Raw genomic sequence first — 25622 nt, 5'->3', positions numbered from 1 at the left:
TAAATAGGTGGCAGTGATAAAAATATGTCATACGATTAATAAACAATTGCACAAATGTCATTTTTTCATTTAATTTTTAATAGCTTCCTTTGTGCATAATTTTCCATAATACAGAACTAAAGGACAGAGTGGATATTGGTCCAATATACTGTAATTCCACTCAATCTGACTTTACTCTTCATAAACTCTTAATTTGTTTTGCTTCACCCTATTTTGACTCCAATTTGGACCTATTTGAAATATTGCACATAAAATATCCTGACAGATATCACCGAAACAGGTCTCCTGAGACACAGGGCAGGGCCAGGGGAGCGGCCTTCACTTTTTAGCCAATCAGAAACACTCTCTGCCTGGCAATTATTTTGTGTGTTCAAGTTATTTGACATCAGATTGGACGACATGTCTTTGGAGGGCAGGGTTTTAGATAGAGAGAGGGCGTGTTGTTGAAGGGATGGGGCGATCTAATTCATTGAAACTGAAATCGCTTACAGGTTCTTTGAATGACTATCTAGTTAAAAATAAATGAATGAAACTACAGTAGTCTACAGATTAGTCAATTTCTCTTGTACCGTTGAGCTGGGTGTGTTGGTGCCATATCCAGAGGAGGGCAGAGAGGCGAGGGACCAGCGCCTGCCATCAGCCCTACAGAGAAAAAGAAAGAGAGAGAGAAAAAGAGAGCAAGGAAGATTGCCACATACTGTGTGCAGTGAAGCTTCCCCAATAGAAAATGAGGGCAGTGTTTGAAGCTTGTTGGAAAACAGTCATTATTTTCGCAATTTTGTTTGGTCCTGCTAGTGGTACAGAAATTACATACTGCAATATTTAAACAATATGTGTAATGTTAAATGTGACTCAATACTTCAGCTACTGTACTTACTTGAGTTAACACAGTGCTTTGTTGGCAGAGTTTGTAAGTCTGTTTCATGTGGTGGGATGCATTCTTGTCTGCACTGTTTAGTGCAGATTTCAGTAAGGGCAGCATTCCCAGTAGGGTCATTAAAACTGTCATCCCATGACATTAAAGGGATAGTTCACCCAAAAATGAAAATTCTCTTATCATTTACTCACCCTCATGCCATCCCAGATGTGTGAATTTCTTTCATCTGCTGAAGATTTTTAGAGGAATATTTCAGCTCTGTTGGTCCATACAATGCAAGTGAATGGGTGCCAAATTTTGAAGCTCCAAAATCCACATAAGGGCAAAATAAAAGTACTCCAGACAACTCTGGTGGTTAAATCCATATCTTCTGAAGTGATATGATAGGTGTGGGTGAGGAACAGATCAATATTTAAATCCTTTTTCCTTCACTTTCTTCTCCTTTTTTTGGTGATTCACATTCTTCGTGCATATCGCCCTCTACTGGGCAGGGAGGAGAATTTATGACAAAAAATGACTTGAACTTTTTCTCCCCCACATCAATCATATCGTGTCTGAACACATGGATTTAACAACTGAAGTCTTATGGATTACTTTTATGCTCCCTTTATGTGGATTTTGGAGCTTCAAAATTTTGGCACCCATTCACTTGCATTGTGAGGACCGGAGGGTGAGTAAATCATGAAATAATTTTAATTTTTGTATGGACTATCCATTTAAGGAGAAAGCGCGTTCAAAGGAGAAACAGTGTGGTTCTACATAAAAGACACCCCAGCAAAAAAGTATTTGAAAATCGTACAAAATGACGAAGGTATAGTACAAGACTGTGTACTTACAGTCTTTCATGGGGGAATGAACTACAATTCCATGAAGCATTGCAAATGATGTAATCAAATTAAAAACGATGTAAAAAAATAAAACTATTGCTTAAAGTTGTTTATTTTTGGTATAGAAACAATATATTTTAATTTCATTGCACAATATTTAGACATGCACAACTATTTAAGTAGTTTGAGAGTGTAGGGAGACCGACTCAATCCCGTAATTCGCAGTGTATCATGGAAGTGGGCGGTTGCTACTGAGTTTGTTTGCCGAAATTTGTCTGCTGCGATTATCTGATTTGTGGCTCTTTATCTTTAGGATCTTGGGTAGCGTAATTCTTAATGAGAAATTACATTATTAAACACGTTTAAAAAAAAATAAAAAGTTGAAATAACACAGACTGATGACTTCAAAAATGGTTTACAGGTCTGTGAGTCGCAAACAGTAGGGGAATTATTATTTTTTTAAATACAAATGAAAAAATCATCAAATTTTTTTTTGAATCATTAGGAAAACAGTTTTGTTACTGAGTTGGCTCGCAACTTGATGTCTAATGTAAAATATGGCTCCTGCAGCAAAACCAGTTGTAAACCACTGCTCGATAGTGTCGTTTTTGTCAAGCTCTATATTTTATTGTCCTGTGTTTCCTCTGTGGCAGTAGCTCTGTGCTTTGACAGAATTGGAGATACATGTTGTGCAGCTTCAGTATCTTAAGCTCAAGATTTATAGTAGCAAAATCCAATATTAGTCCTCTGAGGGCACGGGCGAATCAGACAGGAAAGAACGCACTGATCAATCGATTGTCTGTCTTTCTTCCCTTCATCTCTCCTTCACACTCATCTTTCAGGCAAACGACTGAAGAATGATGGAGATAAATGTATGTTAGCCGTTTCGAGAATCTCATTCCTCTCTTTCTCTCTCTTTTTTCAAAATAGGTAAATTTAGCTTCGCCAAACCACTGAACCAGAACAAAACCATGCTTTACCTTTTTCATCTTTGACTTAACTGAACATCTTTAAAGCTGAAGTGTGTGATTTTTATTTAAATGTTAAAATACTTTCTCCTTTTTCAGCTTAATATATGAGACAACTATAAGTAGGTAAACAGTGTAAACACTGTGACTCTGTGGAGCTTCAAAACATTGCTCTCTTTTTTCGAGCGCCTTGACTAGCCCGACACAGCAACACTGGCTCAGCCAATGGTGTGACGTTGGGGTAGGACTAACTGTTTGTTGATAAATGGGAGACTGGGGGAGTTTTGGGGAATTTGTTTGAAAACAGTGATTTTTGCAAATCCGAAGATGAGGATTGATCATGATGAGGTCTAATAGAGTCTGTTGAGGACTAATGTGGTCTTACGTGGTCTTCTGTTGTCTGATGTAGTGTATAGGGGGTCTGATGAGGTCTTATGTGGTCTACAGGGGTCTGATGATGTCTAATAGGGTCTGATGTGGTCTCTTGGGGGTCCGATGAGGTCTAATGGACCGTGGCATCATCATCCCATGTCTGTCTTGTGTTTCACTGTCTGTCTTTGTGTGAGCGCACGGGTTTCGTTGAATTCCCTGCCGTGTGCTCTTTGGTCTGTCTTGTTTCATGTCCGGAGCATGGTGTCTGGATCCTGACTTCCTGTCTGGTTCGGTTTCGGTCTGTGTCGGAATCCGGACACTCATGCTCCATGTTTTGTGTCTGTCTCTCACAACCGCGGAGGTGCGCTGCACTCACTTTGCATTGCGCGCCCAGGTAGCGAGCTGTCTTCACGTTGTGCTGAGGTTCGGTCACTTCAGTCTGAGGTTTCGGGTTTGTGTGTGGCCAAACTCTCGCACAGGTGTCCTGTCTTGTTTTTGTCGCCTGTTGCGTGCATCATGTGACGTTTGCCTCGCAATATACGCTCAGGTTTCATTTGGTGTGAGAATGCGTTGCATCGCTTTGTTTGCCGTTGCTACGCATTCTCTCGTCTTGTTTGTTGGTTGGGATGAGCGTATATTGCCACGTCTTGGCGATGTGCGCTCATGCCATTCAGGTGTTTTGTTGTCTTGTGAGAGCACATGGCTTTGTTTTGTTTCTGTATCACCACGCGTCTCTCTCTGTCTTTCGTTATACACCACCTCCTTGTTTGGCCACTATTAGTTTATTAGTCACACCTGCCCTGTCTTGTTAACATGTTGATTTCTCTCCCCATTTTAGTATTCTCATGTGTGCTGTCCAGTGCCAGTTCATCTTATGTGATCCAGTCAGTCTTGTGTAGTCGGTCGGTCTTGTTTGTTCTTCCCTGTTGGTTTTGGATTACTTTCCCATCCCTGTTCGGTCGGTCCTGTTCCCCATTTTCCTCTGCCCCAGCCTGGATATCTGTTTTCCCCTAAAGGGGTTGTTTATGTTTGTTTTTTCCCCCTTCTAGGAGTTTTATGTTGGATTTTGTTTTATTTTTTGTATTAAATAAACCATTATTGTTCACTCTGCTTTTGACCTCTCAGTCCGAGACACATGGGCACTGATGAGGTCTAATGAAGTCTGAAGTGGTCTCAGAGGGGTCTGATGAGTTCTGATGTGGTCTTGAAGGGGTCTGATGTGGTCAAATATGGTCTGATGTGGCCTCAAGGGGGACTAATGAGGTCTAATGTGGTCTGATGTGGTCTAGAGGGGGTCTGATGAGGTCTAATTAGATCTAATGTGGTCTTGAGGGGGTCTGGTGAAGTCTATTGGGATCTGATGTGGTCTGTGGGGTTCTGATGAGGTTTAATGTGCTCTGATGAGGTCTAATGAGGTCTGATGTGGTCTCAAAGGGGTCTGATGAGTTCTGATGTGGTCTTGAAGGGGTCTGATGTGGTCAAATATGGTCTGATGTGGCCTCAAGGGGGACTAATGAGGTCTAATGTGGTCTGATGTGGTCTAGAGGGGGTCTGATGAGGTCTAATTAGATCTAATGTGGTCTTGAGGGGGTCTGGTGAAGTCTAATGGGATCTGATGTGGTCTGTGGGGTTCTGATGAGGTTTAATGTGCTCTGATGAGGTCTAATGAGGTCTGATGTGGTCTCAAAGGGGTCAAATGAGGTCAAATGTGTTCTGATGTGGTCTCTAGGGTGTCTAATATAGTCTACAGTGGTCTCTAGTGGTCTGATAAGGTTTAATGTGGTCTGATGTGGCCTCTAGGGGGTCAGATGAGGTCTTATGTGGTCTAATAAGGTCTAATGCGGACTGATGTGGTCTCTAGGGGGACTGATGAGGTCTTATGTGGTCTAATAAGGTCTAATGGGGACTGACGTGGTCTCTAGGGGGTCTGATGAGGTCTAATGTGGCCTGGTAAGGTCTAATGGGGACTGATGTGGTCTCTGGGGGTCTTATTAGACCTGATGTGGTCTAATGGGTCCTATGATGTCTTTTGGGGACTGATGTGGTCTTGAGGGGGTCTAATGAGGTCTAATGGGGTCTGTTGAGGTCAAATCTGATCTTATGTAGTCTATATGGGGTCTGATGAGGTCTATTGAGGTCTGATGTGGTTTAAAAGGTGTTCTAATGTGTTCTAATGGGGACTGATGTGGTCTCTTGGGGGTCTGATGAGGTCTAATGTGGTCTGATGTGGTCTCTGGGTGACTGATGGGTCTAATGTGGTCTATAGGGGTCTAATGTGGTCTACTGGGGTCTGATGAGGTCTGATTAGGTCTAATGGGGTCTGATGTGTTCTAATGGGGACTGGTGTGGTCTCTATGGTGTCTGATGAGGTCTTATGTGGTCTGAAGTGGTCTCTAGGGGTCTGATAAATGGTAATGTGGTCTGATATGGTCTCTAGAGGGTCTGATGAGGTCTAATTTGGTCTGATGAGGTCTAATGGGGTCTGATGTGGTCTCTAGGGGGATTGATTAGGTCTGATGTGGTTTGATGAGGTCTAATGGGCTCTGATTTGGTCTCTATGGGTCTGAGCTTTGAAGGGTAGATAGTAGATAGATCTATCTATCTGTCTGTCTTCAGGGCCTGTGAAAACTTCAAATAAACTGTTTTAAACTTTCAGACAAGGCTTTGTCATGCAAGCATCAAAGTCCTCTTAACAAACTTAACCTATCTAGTTAATTCTGAAGAAGCTAATGTCGCAAAAATCACACACTTCACCTTTAATAAAGTAATTAATATTCATGAGTCAAGCTGATACATTTTATAATGCACATTCCCCACTTTTCAGGTCGCCTCTGTGAATGTAAATGTTTCAATAAAAAAGTGTGTGTTTTTAGAGAAGAAAGGACAAGTTTCTAAGGGGAATGTCAGTATTGATTTTTTGCTTTGCTCTGAATGTTAAACATGTTTGAGACTGAGATGGTTGTGTTGATTAACAGAACAGCTCGATTTCAATGAATATTTCAGTTAAATCAATAAGTTTATTTTCAATGAGTTATAAGCCTAACTCTAATCCATGTGCAGGCAAATTAACAATTCAAGTTAAGGTTGTATTCACACTGCACACAAACCCAATTTGTCTTTCAAATCTGATCTTTAGGACTGACTGTTCACACTGTCATTTTGCAAGTGCTGAAATCGGATCCGTTTAATCAGATAGTGACGTCAATATAACACAGTGTCCTAACCAGACGCAATGTGGTGCCGCAACACACGATAAAAGGTATCTTTTCCATGTTAATCATAGTTTATGTCCTAACCAGCCGCGACACACGACAAGCGACATCGACTTCTATTTTTGGAACGGTTTCTATTTCTGCGACGTCGCGCCAGGCAGCGCAGTCAACAAATAGGTCTAAAATTATTCTTATTGCAGTATATTAAAGCCGGCATCTCATTAGCTGGTTCAGAACAACTTACATTTTGGCAGAGGGTGTTGCACACATACTGAATGTTGTGCTTGAGGTCTCGTTCTCTTTAGCTGGAGCTCTGTCACACACACACACCGGTTCAGAATGGTAGTGGGGAGACAACCCGGCTATGTACCGCGTAAACATAAACAATCTTAACAGACAGAAGAAGGATAAAGTAACTTTCATGAAGTAACTTTGACCTGTGTATATGTGTGATTGTGTATTTATCCCCTCAAGGCTTGCCATAGAAAGAGTTATGGAGCTTCAGTGGGAAAATGAGTTACGTTTAATAAGCACACTGTTCCGTCTGTTATTGCACTGATTTCTAAATTTTATTGTCAAAAATCCTCATTTTAGTGCATGAATATTGCGGTGTCGCATCGTGTCGCGTCTGGTGTGGATGAGGTGTTAGGTTTATCGATATCAGCTATTGGCGTCAGCACAATGCAGAGAGAGTCTTTCTTCTACAACGACTGAGAGTAGCTTTCAGAATGGAAATATAAGATGGACAACTGGAAATTTTGCCTCAAGTCCATCATTAAATCCGATCTCATGAGGTTCACAAGAGAATGTAAGCAACCTTGGCATTTCAGTATTTCATACATTCATGCATATACCGTGTCTAAAAAATTGCTTACTTGTTAATGTTCACTACATAGCGAATGCCATACAGTTAACTATATCAGAAAAGAATGCTTGAAAATAAGTGGATTCTCAATTCTACTGTGCACTTTCAATGACGTTATATACACACACACACACACACACTGTGTCCCAAATGAAAAAAAAAAAAAAAAAAAAAAAACTGCTATGTGAAATCTGATGTGACTGTTCAGACTGTAACAAAAATTCAATTATCTCTTTGGTTTGAACTAAACGCTATGATGTCATGCCTCTAACTAGTGAGGTCTAATATTACTGACGTGCAACCCTATTTGATTTGGGCTCTGTATACAGAACATGAGTTGAGCAATAATTTGATTTTAGAATGAATGACGACTTAAATTTCGGTCTGTTCAAAATACAACAGGATCATATGCCTTCAGCAGACTTGGATTATGACACAGAAGTCTAGTTTTGGACTACTTTTATGACACTTTTGGGTGCTTTTTTAAGCCTTAAAGTGAGTCACTTTGAACTGCTGAACAGAGGTGAAACACTTTCTTATGATGTGTTACATTCATACGAGCAGACAGAGAAGTAAGTTTGAAGTAAGTTTGGAGCAGAAGAAATAGAAATAAACCTTGTGTAAATTGGCAGCTTTACGCTAAGCTAAAATGCTATTTCTAGCCATTTTACATGCACGTTACCAGGCACGATCATATTTTTTTATCAAGAAAATTCACGTTGGATCATAATTTCTTTTTTTCTAGTAAGACCTTTGATATTAGGGCAAAAATCGCTTTCTTGATAATAATTTTTATATTGTTTTCCTGTAAAAATATCTGAAAATCCTTAAAACAAGATCAATTTGATTTATCTTGTTTTAGAAACAACACTGCATAAGATATTTCGGTTTTTCAGAGAATGTATTTTTAACACGTGTATTTTGTCTTACTGTACTGGCAGAGTTTTTATAGTCAAAACAAGTGAAAAAATCTACCAGTGCTGAAGAAGTAATCCAAAGTATTTAGAATACGTTACTGACCTTGAGTAATCTAATGAAATTACATTACAAGTTACAAATTACATTTTACAGCATGTATTCTGTAATCTGTAGTGGAATACATTTCAAAAGTAACCCTCCCATTTTGTTTTTTGTTTTTTGCTATCAATTTTCTGTGTATTCAAGTTTCTATTCGCTTAAAGAAGTTGTTAACTTACATTTCATTTGCAAATCTACAGTATATTAAACGTTTGTCTGCATGAGGCTAATTAGATGTGAGTCGAACAAACACAAAGGAGCCAGCACATTTTTTCACCAGGCGATCCTCCTCATTTTCAACCGCTGCTCAGGGCCTTCACCTACAACTTCTCACTCGCATCGCAGATACTCCGCAAACAACAGGTAATTCCAGTAAATTAATCGCATTTCTACACCAAATTGTACATCTTGAAACCAGCTAACATTTTCTGAGTGTTGGTTTATATTCAGCTTCATCAATTGCATCTACAGTTTTAATGCTAGATGTTATCTCCCCCCCTTAAAGCTGCTTTATGAACCATCTGAGTGTTCAGGTTATGCTTTTAAATTGCGCCTCAGTTAGTGTTTGAGGCGACATAAATACATCAATATCATGTGAAGTATTCGGTCTCTGTAATGAGTTTCTCTGTTGTGGTTTCCACTTGCCTTAAACGACACTGAGGTTGTCAATGACAATAATTAATATTCTGTATGTGGCGCATACACCATACTTTTCTCATGGGAAAATACTGTGCTTTCTTATTGTCGGGCAGTGGTGAAGAATTCCCATGGATTTTTCACTGGAGACACAGTTCATCTTCAACTGCTGCTCAGGCGTCACTCACGTGGCAGAAACTCAGCAGGTAACTCCAACAAGTTAATCGCTTTTCTACATGTTTCAATGCAAATGTCTCACTGAACCCCTTCATCTTAAAGGGAAACCAGCTTACATTAGCTGAGTGTTGGTTTATGTTCACTTTTCAGCTTAATCAAATGATTTTAGTAGTTCACCCAAAAATGCTATTTCTCTTGTCATTTGGCCTTCTCACCCCTTATGCCTTCTCAAACTCGTATGACTTTCTGTCTTCTGTGGAACACAAACCAACATTTCCACTCAAGTCATATGGATTACATTGATGCTGCCTTTATGGATCTTCAAAGTTTTTAACCTCACTGACTTCCATTGTATGGACAAACACACATCATACATCCATCAAAAATCTTTGTTGTGTTCCCCTGAAGAAAGTCAAATGAGTTTGATATGGCATGACTGCATAAATGATGAGAATTATCATTTTTGGTTTGCCTCAAGGAGACACCCTGATATCAACATGTGTAAGTTGGTTTGTAAAAAAGAGTCACATTATAAGTATAATACTGCTGCAATATCTAGCAGGGTTTGCAGCGGTGGAACATTGTCTCGTCATGAATCTTAAATGTAAACTAGCCATACATGTTGCTTATCTTGTCAGTTACAATTATACTATTTTTTTTTTTTTTTTGTCTAACAGGATAGGGTCATTTAAATTATAGTCCTGGCAGGTCTACAACTATAACTAAAAGAAGAGTCATCAGAGGTTTTAAAGGCAAAAAAAAAAAGGTAGGAAACACATTTGGATGACATTATTCATATTTATATAGCGCCATTTTAACATATCCGATGACATTCATATAAATGTATGCATTTGGTACAGTGGTTGAATAGCTGTGTGCTTCAAATGGAAATTCTCTCATCCTTTACTCACCCTCATGACATCTCAGATGTGTGACTTTCTTTCTTCTGCTGAACACAAATAAAGATTTTTAGAAGAATATCTCAGCTCTGTAAGTCCTCACAATGCAAGTGAATGGTGACCAGAACTTTGAAAGTACAAAAAGCACATAAAGGTAGTATTAAAGATATGAATACGACTCCAGTGGTTTAATCCATGTATTCAGAAGCGAAATTATAGGTGTGGGTGAGAAACAGATCAATATTTAAGTCATTTTTAATATTAATTTTCCTCCCTGCCCAGTAGGTGGTGAAATGCACAAAGAATGTGAATCCCCAAAAACAAGAGAAGAAAAATATGAAAGTGAAAGTGGAGATTGATAGTAAAAAATTACTTAAATATTGATCTGTTTCTCAACCACACTTATCATATCACTTCTGAAGACATGGATTCAACCACTGGAGTCTTATGGATTACTTTATGCCACTTTAATGTGCTTTTTGACCACAACTGACTAGCATTGAATGTACCAACAGAGCTGAGATATTCTTCTAAAAATCTTTGTATTCAACAGAAGAAAGTCCTACACATCAGGGATGGCATGGTGGTGAGTAAATGAGATAATTTTTTTATTTTTGGGTGAACTATCCCTTTAAGCATCACTTTTCTTTTTACTCTGTAATTATTGATTTTGAGGATATTTAATTGTGCGAATAAATACAATGGAAACTGTTAATATACATTTTGACAAAGATTATTTCTATGCATTTAGGAAGAGGAGCTTGACCAAGCACAGAAAGGAGCAGATGCCATCAATGCTTTGGAGCAGGAAGAGCGAAAGTCGCCTTTCAACCCACTGGATGTATTGATTGTCCTTGAAAATGAGCTGGGGACATTTGTCAAAACTTGGGTCAGTGCACTGACTTTTTGGGCTACTTTATGCCCTTCACATCAGCTACCCAAAGAAGCTAACACTTTTTCTTTCTTTTTTTGAGGTCATACAGTAAATGATGTTGCATCTTGATGATGGCAATGTCTGGCCAAGTTGAAAAGATCTTTTGAATGAATAGTTTCATTTATAAATACAAACTGTTTCTGGTGTTTTTGTTACAGTATTAGTTCAGAGAGTTTTCTCCTACCTGCATATATTTCTGCAGTGTGTAGTCTGTTAAAATGCATTTTGAATTGCATTTATTTAGATTTCCTGAAATTCTTTAAGTCATTGCATAACCCACTTGTTTTTATGTTTTTTGTTTATCGTCATGATTTTGTTACTATTTTTGTATTTGAGAATGTATTTTGGTTCTAGGAGAGCATGAATATCTATGTTAGATTGTTATCTATGTCTTTCATGGAGAGTAGGATCTTTGTTGTTTGTTTGTTTGTTTACCTTCTAGACGAAGCAAAAGAGAAATGAGCCGGGGCACTTGGGGAAAATGTCCTGGGACTGTCCAACGGGCTGCTTCCTGTTAGACAGAGACAGTGAAAGTAGTTAATGCTAACTTGAACATGCTAGTATGTCACATGACGTCATAGGTGCAGATCATGTGATCAGTGAAGAATACTCACCTATGTGTCCAGGAAGAGGAGAGTGTGGGCGGGGCAGAGTGGGAGATGTGCTGGTCAGGATCAGACTTTTCCTGTTACTCGTACGGCAACTGAAAAACAACATCAACACATGATGTGAGGCACATGGGGAAAAAAATTACAACCAGACACGAGGGGCAAGCGAGGAAGTAAAATGAGATGCTGCCATGGCAACGACGCTGACAGCCTCCACAGGAAACATCAGCATTGCGATTGGCTGCTAGGCCACATCAAATAAAACACTAAATTTTAGAGACAAAGCTGGAGGCAATAGTCAATCAACTCGCTAATGACATGATGCAATACTTTGAAAGTTCATTTCCATTATGTGAAGAATAAATTGAGCAATATTTAAAGGAATAGTTCAACTATAAATGAAAATTCTTTCATCATTTACACACCTTCATGCCATCCCAAAATGTGTATGACTTTCTTTCTTCTGAAGAACACATACGAAGATTCTTAGAAGAATATGTCAGCTCTGTAGGTCCATACAATGCAAGATTTGGTGGCCAAAACTTAGAAGCTCTAAAAACCACATAAAGGCAGCATAAAATAAATTCGTAAGTCTCCAGTGGTCTTCTGAAGCGATCCAATCAGTTTAGAGTGAGAACAGACCAAAATATAACTGCTTTTTCACTGTACATCTTGCCATTGCAGTCTCTAAGCACAATCATGATTTTAAGTTCGATCACACTTCCTGGTGCTTGACACTTGCATGGAGCACTAGATAGCACTAGGAAGGGTAATCGAGCTTGAAATCATGATCGCCAAGGAGACGGCTGATCTCAATGTTTATAGTGAAAAAAGAGTTACAGTTTGGTCTGTTCTCACCCAAAATCGATTGGATCGCTTCAGAGGACATGGATTAAACCACTGGAGTCTTGTGGATAATTTATGCTGCCTTTATGTGTTTTTTTGGAGTTTCAAAGTTCTGGTCACAATTCACTTGCATTGTATGGACCTACAGAGCTAAGATATTCTTCTAAAAATCTTTGTTAGTGTTCTGCTGGTGTTCTGGGATGGCATGAAGGTGAGTACATAAGGAGGTGTTCATTTTTGGGTGAACTATCCCTTTAACAAGGGTTTAGCTGATCACACCTGATCACATATGTATCTGTGTAAGTCTCGGCAAGTGTTCATTGCAACTGGTCTGATCATCTGTTTTGCTGCTTGCCTTTGCTTTGCTATAATTACTGTAGTATTCAGAATACAGTTGAAGTCAGAAGTTTACATACACTTAGGTTGAAGTCATTAAAGCTAATTTTTAACCACTCCACAGATTTCATATTAGCAAATTATAGTTTTGACAAGTCTTTTAGGACATCTACTTTGTGCATGACACAAGTAATTTTTCTAACAATTGTTTACAGACAGATTGATTCACTTTTAATTGACTAATTACTTAATCACAATTCCAGCAGGTCAGAACTTACATACAATAAGTTAACTGTGCCTTTAAGCAGTTTGGAAAATTCCAGAAAATGATGTCAAGCCTTTGGGCAATTAGCCAACTAGCTTCTGATAGGAGGTGTACTGAATTGAAGGTGTACCTGTGGATGTATTTTAAGGCCCGCCTTCAAACTCAGTGCCTCTTTTCTTGACATCTTGAGAAAATCAAAAGAAATCAGTCAACACCTCAGAAAAATAACAGTGGACCTCCACAAGTCTGGTTCATCCTTGGGAGCAATTTTCAAATGCCTGAAGGTACCATGTTCATCTGTACAAACAATAGTACGCAAGTATAAACACCAAGGGACCACGCAGCCATCATACCGCTCAGGAAGGAGACGCATTCTGTCTCCTAGAGATGAACGTAGTTTGGTGTGAAAAGTGCAAATCAATCCCAGAACAACAGCAAAAGACCTTGTGAAGATGCTGGAGGAAACAGGTAGACAAGTATCTATATCCACAGTTAAACGAGTCCTATATCGACACAACCTGAAAGGCTGCTCAGCAAGGAAGAAGCCACTGCTCCAAAACCGCCATTAAAAAAGCCAGACTACAGTTTGCAAGTGCACATGGGGACAAAGATCTTACATTTTGGAGAAATGTCCTCTGGTCTGATGAAACAAAATGGCCATAATGACCATCGATTTGTTTGGAGGAAAAAGGGTGAGGCTTGCAAGCCGAAGAACACCATCCCAACCGTGAAGCATGGGGGTGACAGCATCATGTTGTGGGGGTGCTTTGCTGCAGGAGGGACTGGTGCACTTTACAAAATAGATGGCATCATGAGGAAGGAAAATTATGTGGATATATTGAAGCAAAATCTCAAGATATCAGCCAGGAAGTTAAAGCTCAGTCGCAAATGGGTCTTCCAAATGGACAATGACCCCAAGCATACCTCCAAAGTTGTGGCAAAATGGCTTAAGGACCACAAAGTCAAGGTATTGGAGTGGCCATCACAAAGCCCTGACCTCAGTCCACTAGAAAATTTGTGGGCAGAACTGAAAAAGTGTGTGCGAGCAAGGAGGCCTACAAACCGGACTCAGTTACACCAGTTCTGTCTGGAGGAATGGGACAAAATTCCAGCAACCTATTGTGAGAAGCTTGTGGAAGGCTACCCAAAACATTTGACCCAAGTTAAACAATTTAAAGACAATGCTACCAAATACTAACAAAGTGTATGTAAACTTCTGACCCACTGGGAATGTGATGAAAGAAATAAAAGCTGAAATAAATCATTCTCTCTACTATTATTCTGACATTTCACATTCTTAAAATAAAGTAATGATCCAAACTGACCTAAAACAGGATATGTTTTCTATGATTAAATGTCAGGAATTGTGAAAAACTGAGTTTAAATGTATTTGGCTAAAATGTATGTAAACTTCTGAGTTCAGCTGTATATTGTGCAGTATGCAGTACACAAATTCAATGCACAATCTTTCCATGCCGAGTATAGCATGTGACTTTTGCTCTGAAATTTATATGAAAGTCAAAATTTGTGTTAAACACACACAATGAAACAGTATGCTTCGAAACAAATATATCTGAAAAGCTCAGAGATATAACGCAGGGGGGAAGAGAACAAGAAAGAGGTGGAGGAACAGGAATAAATATATAACTTTCTAAAAATATACATATATAAATGTAAGTACTTGTCAGATTCAATGTTATTTTCTCTATGGCTTTCTCTTTTCTCGTGAGGAGCATTCATATCCCACAAACGGACATAACGCTCTGTGACAAGATATCACATTGAAGCAGAAAAGGCAGAGTGAAATTCTAATGAATTATTAAGCAGTAGCATCAGACTGCAGGAAGAACTAAGTACTGTTCTCCTCCAAACCCCCTACACAACAAAGAGAGAGAGAGAGAGAGAGAGAAAAAGAGACGACCAGCTGAGAAAAAATGTCTAATTGTCCTCCATCCTCCTTGTTGTCACCCCTCTCTGTTTCACTCCACTAAGACTGTCTGTTACACACACACACACACACACGGATCACAAAACTGTATGCAAGTGTGTTTGAAAGTCTACAGTATTGTTTTTATGATCTTTCTGCCTGCTGGCATTCAGCTTTAAAGTGCTTTAATGGAATCTGAAGGTATTATAGCTCACGAAACAAGTACTGTCACATGAATATTAATTTACATATCAAGCATATGGCTGTATGGAACACAAGGATGGATAGTGCCTCTCTATAGTATGTTCCCGCTCTGAAACAGAAAGACTGACAGCATGAAGCAGATTTCATTACCACACTTTCTGCTGTAGAATAGTTTTCATGCTGCAAGTCTGCTGTTAGTTAAGACAGCAAGAGTGCACTGTCTTGTGTGTGTGTGTGTATATGTGTGTGTGTGCGTGTGTGCACAGTCCAAAGCCCTTCATTAACGACTATTCTAAGCTGTGAACTCAAAAGCCAACACGATCACATGGGAAGTTGGCATGTTGTTTCAAAGAGTTCCAGTACCAAGCGGCATCTCCTATTAGACATATTTGCATCGGCTCAAGTGTGTTTAACTTCCTTTGTGATGCGACCGGAAGCATACTACGTCAGCAGTGTAGGAGACCCGGGTCCGTATCCTGCAGTGAAACCAGGAAGTTATTGCGTTCGCATAATAAGTAATATGCGCATTTTAGAGGTTGCATTTTTCCCTTTAACATTACGTTTTTACTCCACTGATGGTTAGGTTTAGGATTGAGATTTGGGTTGGGGCATACAGTTTATAAAATAAGCATTCCTCTTCACTGTATTACATCCTGTACAGCTGAAAACAACTCACTGCACAACTCGCTTTTGGCACCCCTCTGTGGAAGTTAAACATGGAAAATGGAACTCACACGTTACTATACACCCACACTTACCGGTTTGGCCACTGGGGGCAGTGTTTCGAATTTCGGTACTGATTTTAGCTAAAGAAAAGCCGTTTTTTTCACTGTTTTTCTATGTAAACATGCGCTGGACACATCTTTGACTGTTGCGGCATGTCTTCTGTTTTCAGATGCTGTGTCAAGTTCAAAAGAATTTCAACTTTTAAAAATGCATCTAAAGACACTTGCATTCTGTTCCATTCGTTGCGCTCCATCAAGCTTTTTTTAGATGTCAGGACGCGTTTGGTGTGAATGGCTCCAAAACTTCGTTAGAGCTGTAGAATGTTATCACACTAATTTCACACCATAAAAGATCCTGCAACACTCTTTAACAAGTACCAAAGTGTACTCTGCTTAATTTCATCCATCTGAGGCACCGCTTCTCGGAAATGTATCTTCTCAAAACCTTTAACACTTAATGAGATGAGCAGACTGGAGAATCAACATTCAGAAATGGCCCTCAGTGGTGGGCTAATGTCATCTATTACTATAGCAACCGTTAAAGTAGAAACGTAAAGCGTTCTTTTGTTTGTGAGCATACCGTTTCACTTCACTTATGGCTGATGACCTGTAAACAGTTCATTTGGAAAGAAGAAGTGAGTTTTAACTTCTCAGTGTTAGTCATCAGCACAGCGACTCACATAAAGGACACAGAGACCACATTTCACAAATTATTGCATGAATGCTCAGATTACAGCCCAGTACAAAACCTGACTGCCAGCAACTCTGTCTGTCTATCTATCTGGCCATAATTAACTCAAAAAAGATACCACATAAAAAAAATTTTTTTGCTCAAATAAAATGTTGCCTATTTTTAGCATTAGCAACGAGATAGCAACACAAATTTGGAGGGAAAATTGTCCTTAAATGTACTGAAAATAATGTTATAAATCCCAAAAAATCTTAATGGTTCTAAAAATAGGCTTCATTTTATTTATGCAAACCTTTGACATGTTTTTGTGAGATTCACCCAGGAAGACCATGTAAATGCAAATCTGAAACGCTGGAGATTTGTTCCTGTCAGTTTCAAAGGATTGTGAGGGCAGTGAAGCAGAGGCTGTGTGATTAAATTAGTGATAAAATGAAATGGTTTTTACAATTTATTAAATAGTGTTGCTCCCAGTCTACTGTGCTGGCACACAAACACACACACACACACACACATGTTGGTACTCCTATCATTATGAGGACTCTCCATAGACAATGATTTTTATACTGTACAAACTATCTATTCTATCCCCTAACCCTACCCGTAAACCTAACCCTCACAGAAACGTTTTGGCATTTTTACATTGTTTAGCAAGTTTTTTCAGCCACTTGAATTACGAGGACACTAGGGATGTCCTCATAAACCACCTTTATAGCATAATACCCTCGTAACTACCTGTATGTAGGGTTGCTCTGATACCAAAATGTTGGCTTCGGTACGATACCAGCCCTGGTACCTCTGTATCGATACTAACATATTTAAAAAAAACTCATATTTTTGATGAAATTACACAGAAAATTATTGTCAAAAAGAACTGCATAAAGTCCTATAGATAAAAAATTGTGTTTAATCAAATACATACTGTACAGCTATGATCAAATGAAAATATAATAATTTATAAATAATTATTTTTGGAAAAAAACAAAAAGGATGCACAACAGAGCTTTACAGTATTAATGAAAACATTATATGAAAACAATCTGATTACCTGAGGCTGCTATGGCTGAATCACAACATATTGATATTCAGTACTGGTATTCAGCTTTTGGCAGATATTTTTATTCAGAGATAATAATACTAATAATATAACCATTTAATATTATATTATTGTTATTATGAATATTATTGCTACAACTTTGAATATTACACTTTTATACAGTAGTAATACTTTTCTATCGTAAAGGCTTCAATTTCACACATCCAGTTAAATAAAGCTCTCATTTCAGCGGGACTTTTATTTTGAAAGACTTTGAAGTTCTTCCTGTTTCTGAAGGGTTTGTTATATCAAACTTCCCGCGACTCGCAAGCTGAAATCTCCACTGAAAATGGTAATTTGAGAGTTCACAGCCATTTATACACTAAACACTTCTCTGTGGCTCTGCAGATGGATACTATTGTACACGCTGCATGAAAATCAAAAAGTAGTAGTGTCTGTGTGTGTGAAGGAGATGACAGAGCAGAGCGGAGCCACTCTTTCATTCTGTGGCGCGCAGCGCATGTGACTGTATATTATTTCATTAAATTACATCCTTTTGCTTGGTGGGGGGGGGGGGCTGGGTAGCTCAGCAAGTATTGACGCTGACTACCACCCCTGGAGTTGCGAGTTCGAATCCATGGTGTGCTGAGTGACTCCAGCCAGGTCTCCAAGCAACCAAATTGGCCCGGTTGCTAGGGAGGGTAGAGTCACATGGGGTAACCTCTTTGTGGTCACGATTAGTGGTTCTCACTCTCAATGGGGCACGTGTTCTGTTGTGCATGAATCACGGAGAGTAGAATGAGCCTCCACATGCGGAGTCTCCTCGGTGTCATGCACAGTGAGCCACGAGACATTGACGGCCTCAGAAGCGGAGGCAACTGAGACTTGTCCTCCGCCACCCGGATTGAGGTAGTAACCGCACCACCACGAGGACCTACTAAGTAGTGGGAATTGGGGATTCCACATTGGGAGAAAAGGGGATAAAAGACTCTTACTTAAACAGGCAGGGGCGCACACTCAACATGGCCTTAACATTGCTTATCAGTAAAACAGGGTAGGCTATACATTTAAAATACTCAAGACATGTTTTCTACATAAATATCACACTAAAATTGGTTTATGTACCATTATATAAATAGATACAAATTAGAGGTCATAATAGTAGTTTTTTTTATTTTTATTGGTAGCCTTGAAATGACTTAGGAGCCATTGGCTCCTAAACTGAAACATTAAGGAGCCAAATGGCTGTTTTTAGTAGCCAAATCTCAGATTTTCTCGATTTAGAATGCTGTTCAGCAATCTAAATCAGCTGATAACCCATTCATCGAAGGTTTAATAAACAGTATATATAGCTATGAAGATAAGTTTGCATTCCCTTTTGTCTCATAAATGTTCACACCCCTTTCATAATTTAAACAAATATAAGAGATAAAATATTTTTTTTATTTAGTAATGCTCTTCAGAATCTACATTACAGATATTTACATAAGGTATAGAATGCATATAGTAGTGTGTTGTCTTCTTAAGCATCACTTAATGTTTGCACCTTGTTTAATAGTTGTGTACAAGTCCCTCAATTGTCCTAAGTGTCAAAAGCTTGATTTTATATATATATATATAATTTTAATTGTTTTAAAATATTGCCTTAGTCTTTCTTTACGGTTACTGGATGACCCCAGACACAGAGACGACAAGTCTGCAAATTGAATGAAATCCCAGATGCAGTTTATTGCTACTCCAATCACAATCAATAATTACCAGAAGAAGAAAGAAAGTGGTACACAATATAGGACTTTTAATTATAAAGAAGTCTGAAATACACATGGGACTCTTATCTTGAAATGTCTGCGCTCCCAGTTGTGCGCTCACTGACGGCTGATTCGCTGAGAAAGTGAATCTGATTCAAACTGCTAACCTGAGCTCCCGAGTTCAAACCTTCAGTTCTTTTCGGGTGATTCATGAAAAAGATCCGGTTCAAAAGAGTCATTTGTTCACGACTGTCTCGTGCTGGGTTTGTTGTGGCATGCGGTGCAGCGAGCTCGTCAGAAACAGAACGGGTGAAAAGCGGCACAAGACACACTGGTTGTGCGCGTTCTAAATACATATACAATAACTCACAAGATGATATCTGACGAAACCGCATATGAATGCACACAACCCGACTGTCGCCAGTGAAGACTAGATTTTAAATTTGTCGCAATCAATTTTTTTTTTACAGTCTGGAGCCCTGTATAAACAATTAAATGTAAACACTGTCATATTTCATCAACACTATATCATCATCATCAACAGTTGGTCTTTAGTGATCGCTTGTCATAAATTTTCGATATGGCTTAATGATTGTGAACTGCTCCACAACAGCTTGAAACACTCACAAGCCCCCGCGTGCTTGGAGAAAATACAACAGTGCCACGTTTTCACTCTGAGGGATGCAGTGCATGCATTTATTTAATTAAATCGTATTATTTTGAAGTTTGATAATCACATTAGGTCATATCAAGATCCCTGTCTTTCTGCTCCCAAATTTAAGACCTCTTTAAATACAAATGTTTTTATATAAATTACTTTTGTTGTATCATTTAAGATATTTAAGACTTTTTAAGACCTCACATTTTTGAAACTGAATTTAAGACATTTTAAACATTTTAAGGATCCAAGGGAACCCTGCAAATGCAACATACAGTACAGACTCAGTCAAACACAACAAACAGCACAGAGATTCAATGCAGCATAAAGCACAGAGATTCCTCTGTTAAACACAATTGCAACAGTATAAGGAAAGGAAAGGAGGAGGCAGGAACTGGCCGAACAGTCAACGTAAAGTTTAATGGTATAAATGAACTGAAAACAACATAGAACATAAAACATAAGACGAACACACATGCAGCGTGGCCGCGTGCGTCTCTCTCTCTCTCTCAAACTGATATCTCCGGCTCCCCTTTATCACGCTCTCCCACTGATCAGCTGATTCCTCTGCCGGACGCCAGCTCGCTTCTCCCCCGGCGGACCTCAGCAAGTCCTCCGGCCCCTGGCGGACGGAAGCGGTTCCTCCGTCTCTCGGCGGCCGGCAGCAACCCCTCCGTCCCCAGGCAGAGAGCAACGGCTGCTCCTTTGACGGCAGCAGCGGCGAGGACTCTGCGACAGCGCATCCCTCCCGGGTTTCGGCACCACTGTAACGGGGCGCCACTGGTCTGAATCAGGTGGGGGAGGAGTGTGACGGGTAGGAGGGTGTGGCCGGGCCGTGAGGCTGCACTGAATCAGCTGATCAGCGGGAGAGTGAGATAAAGGGGAGCCGGAGACGCCAGTTCGAGAGAGAGGGAGAGAGACGCAGGCTGCGCTGCATGTGTGTTCGTCTTATGTTTTATGTTCTATGTTGCCTTAAGTTCATTTATATCATTAAACTTTATGTTGACTGTTCAGCTGGTTCCCGAATCCTCCTTGGCCATCCCTTACCCCATTACATTGGTGCCGAAACCCAGGAGGGAGGAGGGATGCGCTGTCGCAGAGTCCTCGCCGCTGCCGTCCGCCAAAGGAGCAGCCGTGGCCGTCTGCCTGGGGACGGAGGGGTCGCTGCCAGTCGCCAGTTGGAGAGAGAGAGAGATGCACATGGCCGCGTTGTGTTTATCTGTGTGTCTTCATGTTTTATGTTGTTTTAAGTTCATTTATATCATTAAACTTTACGTTGACTGCTCAGCTGATTCCTTCCTCCTCATTGCCCATCCCTTACCCCGTTACAACAATATACAGCACAGAGATTCAACTTTCAAACACAACATACAGCACAGAGATTGAACAGTATACACAGCAGAAAACAGAGATTCACCTTTCAAACACAACATACAGCACAGAGATTAGCTTGTTAAACACAACATACAGCACAGAGATTCATCTTTACGCAAAATACAGCAGGCATTGGCCTGTTAAACGCAACATACAGGACAGAGATTGAACAGTTGTATACAGCATAAAACACAGAGATTCAACTTTCAAATGCAATAAACAGCAGAGAAATACACCTATTAAACCCAACCTAATGCAACATTGCGAGAGGACATTCTGAGTGCGCTGCGAATGAAAGGGGAAGAAGCATACAAGGCCTGATTTGAAATTAAACTTAATTCTGCTCCAGATATCTGCTTTTTCATAATTATATTATTTAATATATTTAAGTATTGTTAAAATTAAATTAATTTGAGCATAGCCTTTATATGAATGTGTAAATGAAATGTTGAAAAGTTTAATGGGGAAAAGATTTAATTATAAAAATGTTTAACCGTCTAGTATTTTCAATGCTGAATATCAGCTACAGCACCATTTATTCAACGACTAGCCGAGCACATCCCTCCAGCACAGAGATTTCCTGATAAACACAACAAAAACAGAGATTGATCTGATATTTACAAACTCACAGCACTGAGAATCACCATTTAAACAACATAAAGCTCAGAGATTGGCCAATTAAATGCAACATACAGCGCAGAGATTCACCAGTTAAATAAAATAGCATCCAGATTTGCCTCTTAAACATATACAGCACAGAGATTCATTCACATGCTAAACACAACATACTGCACAGGGATACACTTATTAAATGCAACATGCAGCACAGAGATTCACCTGTTAAACATCATGGCAAGGGTGTGGTGATATAAGGTCACAAGAATTCTGGTTGCTAGGCAATAGGATGTCAGTAGTAGAGCAGATACTGGTTTGCAAATAGATTCACAGAAGAGAAGAATAAGCAAAGGAGAAAAGAAAAGATGAGTGTGTAGATGAATGGGTGAGAGAAAAGGCTCAGAGGAATATTCCAAGAAGAGGTGAATGGGATAAATTTAGACTCAAGAGCCAATGTGAGAATGCAAAGCTAAAAACTTTATTTTCCCTTTCTCTGCTCATGGCAGGTATGGAAGGAAAAAATAATCGAAAGGACCAAAAGAACTGTTGGGTGGCCAGGTGTACCAGTTTACCCAGAACAGTCCTGGTTTCATAAGGAGTGTCCTGAAAATTCAATTAAAAATGTTCTGCTGTTAGCTGGTTCACTGACTTAAAATTAAATATCCTCAATGTCCTTCTAGCTACCGTCTCTGGTATCATTTGTGGTTTTCAATAGGATGACATTACAGAAGGAAATCTGTTTCTATGTCATTGCAAGTTGATTTGCTGACTCTTCTAGAATGTCTTTAAGCAAATCAGCTTGCAGTGTATCTGGTTGATATAGCAATAAATGTGCTTGCCACTGCTTGCTTCTCAAGTTAGCTAGCTAACTAAGCTGAAGAAATGCCCAAACGAAAAACACATCTTCAACGACGAGCTGTAATAACCCTACTATCTTTTGAAAATGCAAATGAGGTGTTTTGATGTCAAAAGTAAATCATAATTTACAGGTCACTTGATTTTTATGTAAAGAAAGCTAGTTTCAACTAGCTTACCGAGTTAGCTAAAACCACAGAGCTAACAAGAAAATGTTGTTTGTCCAAAGTGTGACATTTTTTTTATCATTCCCATGTTAAAAAAATATTAACTGAGGTGGAAAATCTGATTTGAATACCAGTTCTGTTTCACATTAACACAACAAACCATTGTTAGCCAATGTGCTAACATAACAACACCTTAATTCAACAAGAAAAAAACCATTGGTGGGCCGGAGTAGCTCAGTTGTAAAAGACACTGGCTACCACCCCTGGAGTTCGCTAGTTCGCTAGCTCGAATCCCAGGGCATGCTGAGTGACTCCAGCCAGGTCTCCTAAGCAACCAAATTGGCCCGGTTGCTAGGGAGGGTAGAGTCATATGGGGTAACCTCCTCGTGGTCGCTATAATGTGGTTCATTCTCGGTGGGGAGCGTGGTGAGTTGAGCGTGGATGCCGCGGTGGATGGCGTGAATCCTCCACACGCACTGTGTCTCCGTGGCAACGCACTCAACAAGCCACGTGAAAAGATGCACGGGTTGACGGTCTCAGACGTGGAGGCAACTGGGATTCATCCTCCGCCACCCGGATTGAGGCGAATCACTACACGACCACGAGGACTTAAAAGCGCACTGGGAATTGGGCATTCCAAATTGGGTGAAAAAGGGGAAAAAATCCCCCCCTCCAAAAAAAAAAAAACCATTGGCTGGTTCTGAAACTGAAGGCACCTGCCTTGCTGCCTCGCTGCCCATTCAATCAATGACTTAAAATAATTAGTATGTTAATTATTATGCTTTCACACCAACCAAAGGAACCAAACTCTGGCGTCAAACAGTGTCAGACTCAGTCTCAGCCCACACCAAAAGCTCTAGTTTGAAAGTGCCTTAAGGCGCCTAATGCTCCAATAAATGATAAAACCTTGATTGGCTGTTCAAGCGTGTTTGATGTCAACTCTGCAGGAAAAAGGTGAATTGTTTTAGTAGACTAACAACAGCAGAGGCGGTTTAATCAGACTGTTTTTCCAGGTTTGTGCACAACTGTTCCAAATGGCAAGTGGTCTGCGAAATGTTAATACTAAACCTGATCATATTCATTTGATTGTATTCATCAGTTTCCCTATAATATCTATTTATTCTCTTGGTAGCAGAACAATTTTTGCTCATGGACAGTAAGGAGACTGTTCTGCCTTTATCTGATTTATGGTGTGCATACAATATTAAAATAGTCAGAGATAATAAATCCTATTAAGCTCTACATTTGTGGTGCTCCTAAAACTGATCTCAAATCATTTTAGCAGTTTCTCACTGGATCATTAGGTTCAGGATTCGATGCAGTTCATGCAATTCACTAAAGTATAGATCAGCTTATAGCTGGTTACTTGAATGAAAACCCTTGTTCTGGACATACAAAGTTGGGCCAAAATGTCATCTGATTGGAAGAGACCAATTGATACATATTGAACAAACCAATTATTCAACTGATAATTAAAAGGTTAGCAGAAGTTTGAACTTCAAAATGCATATTTTCTATTTTATTTAATTTTTTTAATTTTGAGAAAACAAAATTGTGTAAAATAAATCTTATAAAAGAAATTATAAGTGGGGTCCAAAAGTGTTTAATACAAAAACTTGCAACAATCTGAGTGAAAAGTTTAAAATAACTTTCAGAATTTCAGATGGTTTAGACTCCACAAGTTTGAGTAAAATCTAATGATCCATTTCAAAGTTTAAATAGAAACAATTCCCAGATTTTCAATCTGGTTTTAGAGTTTTGGATTCCACATAAAATTCAATAATCTTTTAGAGCATTTTATATCAGGAATGTTAATACAGATTTAGATTGGTATGGACAGAACAAATCTGATCAGCGGCTGTCCTGCTGGGAGGCTCTTTTATGAATGAATGTTCAGTGCTGGATTAATTGTGTCCTGAATCTAAAAACGATCACTTAAACTCTGGACTGAGCATCACAGGATCAACATTAACAATAATCTGACAGATTACAAAATCACCAACCAACGGGTTTATGAGAGCAAACGACAAACAAGATTATGCCGCAAAAATATCATCCCGTTATTTTTCATCCTATGCTTTCATTTCCTGAGCGGAGGTTTTGGAGGCAGTGAAGTCGTGCTGGTGTGTAATTTCAAGTCGAGAAAAATTGTGTGTGGAATGATTTATTAATGCTATGTGATCTCTAGAGAACTCTGAAATCATTTCACCAAGGGCATAGATTCCATGGGGGATGGGGGGAGGTAACCCCCCCAAATAATCAAAACAAGCAAGTACAACCTCCCCTCAATATTTATACCATGATCAATAGAAACATAAATGCTTCATGCTGCAATCCGTGTCAACTCAACCAGAGGTCCCCTGCTCAAAATGTAGCTTTCTTTTTGTATGTTCTTATTAAGGGTCTGTGGTCACATCCTAGAGATATGGGGCTCTCACTGTGCCTCCATCCATAAATTGTTACATTTTACCAATTTTCAACAGTCGAAAAAACAAACAAATGTTAAAGCCCATTAAATATTCACAATGGTGCTAAATTTCATATGGCCAGCAAAACCGATACAAATATATTGTGCATATTTGATATATCGCCCAAACCAATTGCTGAGACATGTTTTTTTGTTTTGCTCAGTCCTTGAGGACAGACTTTTCTCTATCTGATCCTCTCTTAGAGTCGCTGATCCAAATTCTCTCTTGTTCAGTCTTTGATATGTGTCGGCAGAGAGATGGAAGAATTTGAAACTTGCATTTCATGTCGAGTTAAAACACTCGTTAACGACTCGCTTG

At 39.4% G+C, this 25622-nt stretch overlaps 1 protein-coding gene across 1 annotated transcript in view; it reads right to left on the bottom strand.

Annotated features, from left to right (window-relative positions):
- Positions 1–25622, bottom strand: part of LOC127445018 (microtubule-associated serine/threonine-protein kinase 1-like) — a 92225-nt gene that overhangs the window by 36366 nt on the left and 30237 nt on the right. Inside the window, exons 3-5 of the mRNA XM_051704734.1 lie at positions 11399–11487; positions 11220–11295; positions 570–642 (exon numbers count right to left, since the gene is read on the bottom strand). Of these exons, the coding sequence (XP_051560694.1) occupies positions 570–642; positions 11220–11295; positions 11399–11487 (238 nt within the window). The remainder of the gene's footprint in view (positions 1–569; positions 643–11219; positions 11296–11398; positions 11488–25622) is intronic.

Source organism: Myxocyprinus asiaticus, chromosome 8 (genome assembly GCF_019703515.2).
Source record: "Myxocyprinus asiaticus isolate MX2 ecotype Aquarium Trade chromosome 8, UBuf_Myxa_2, whole genome shotgun sequence".
Taxonomy (NCBI): domain Eukaryota; kingdom Metazoa; phylum Chordata; class Actinopteri; order Cypriniformes; family Catostomidae; genus Myxocyprinus; species Myxocyprinus asiaticus.
The sequence above is the reverse complement of the archived record's forward strand: the minus strand, read 5'-3'. Positions and strand labels throughout refer to the sequence as shown.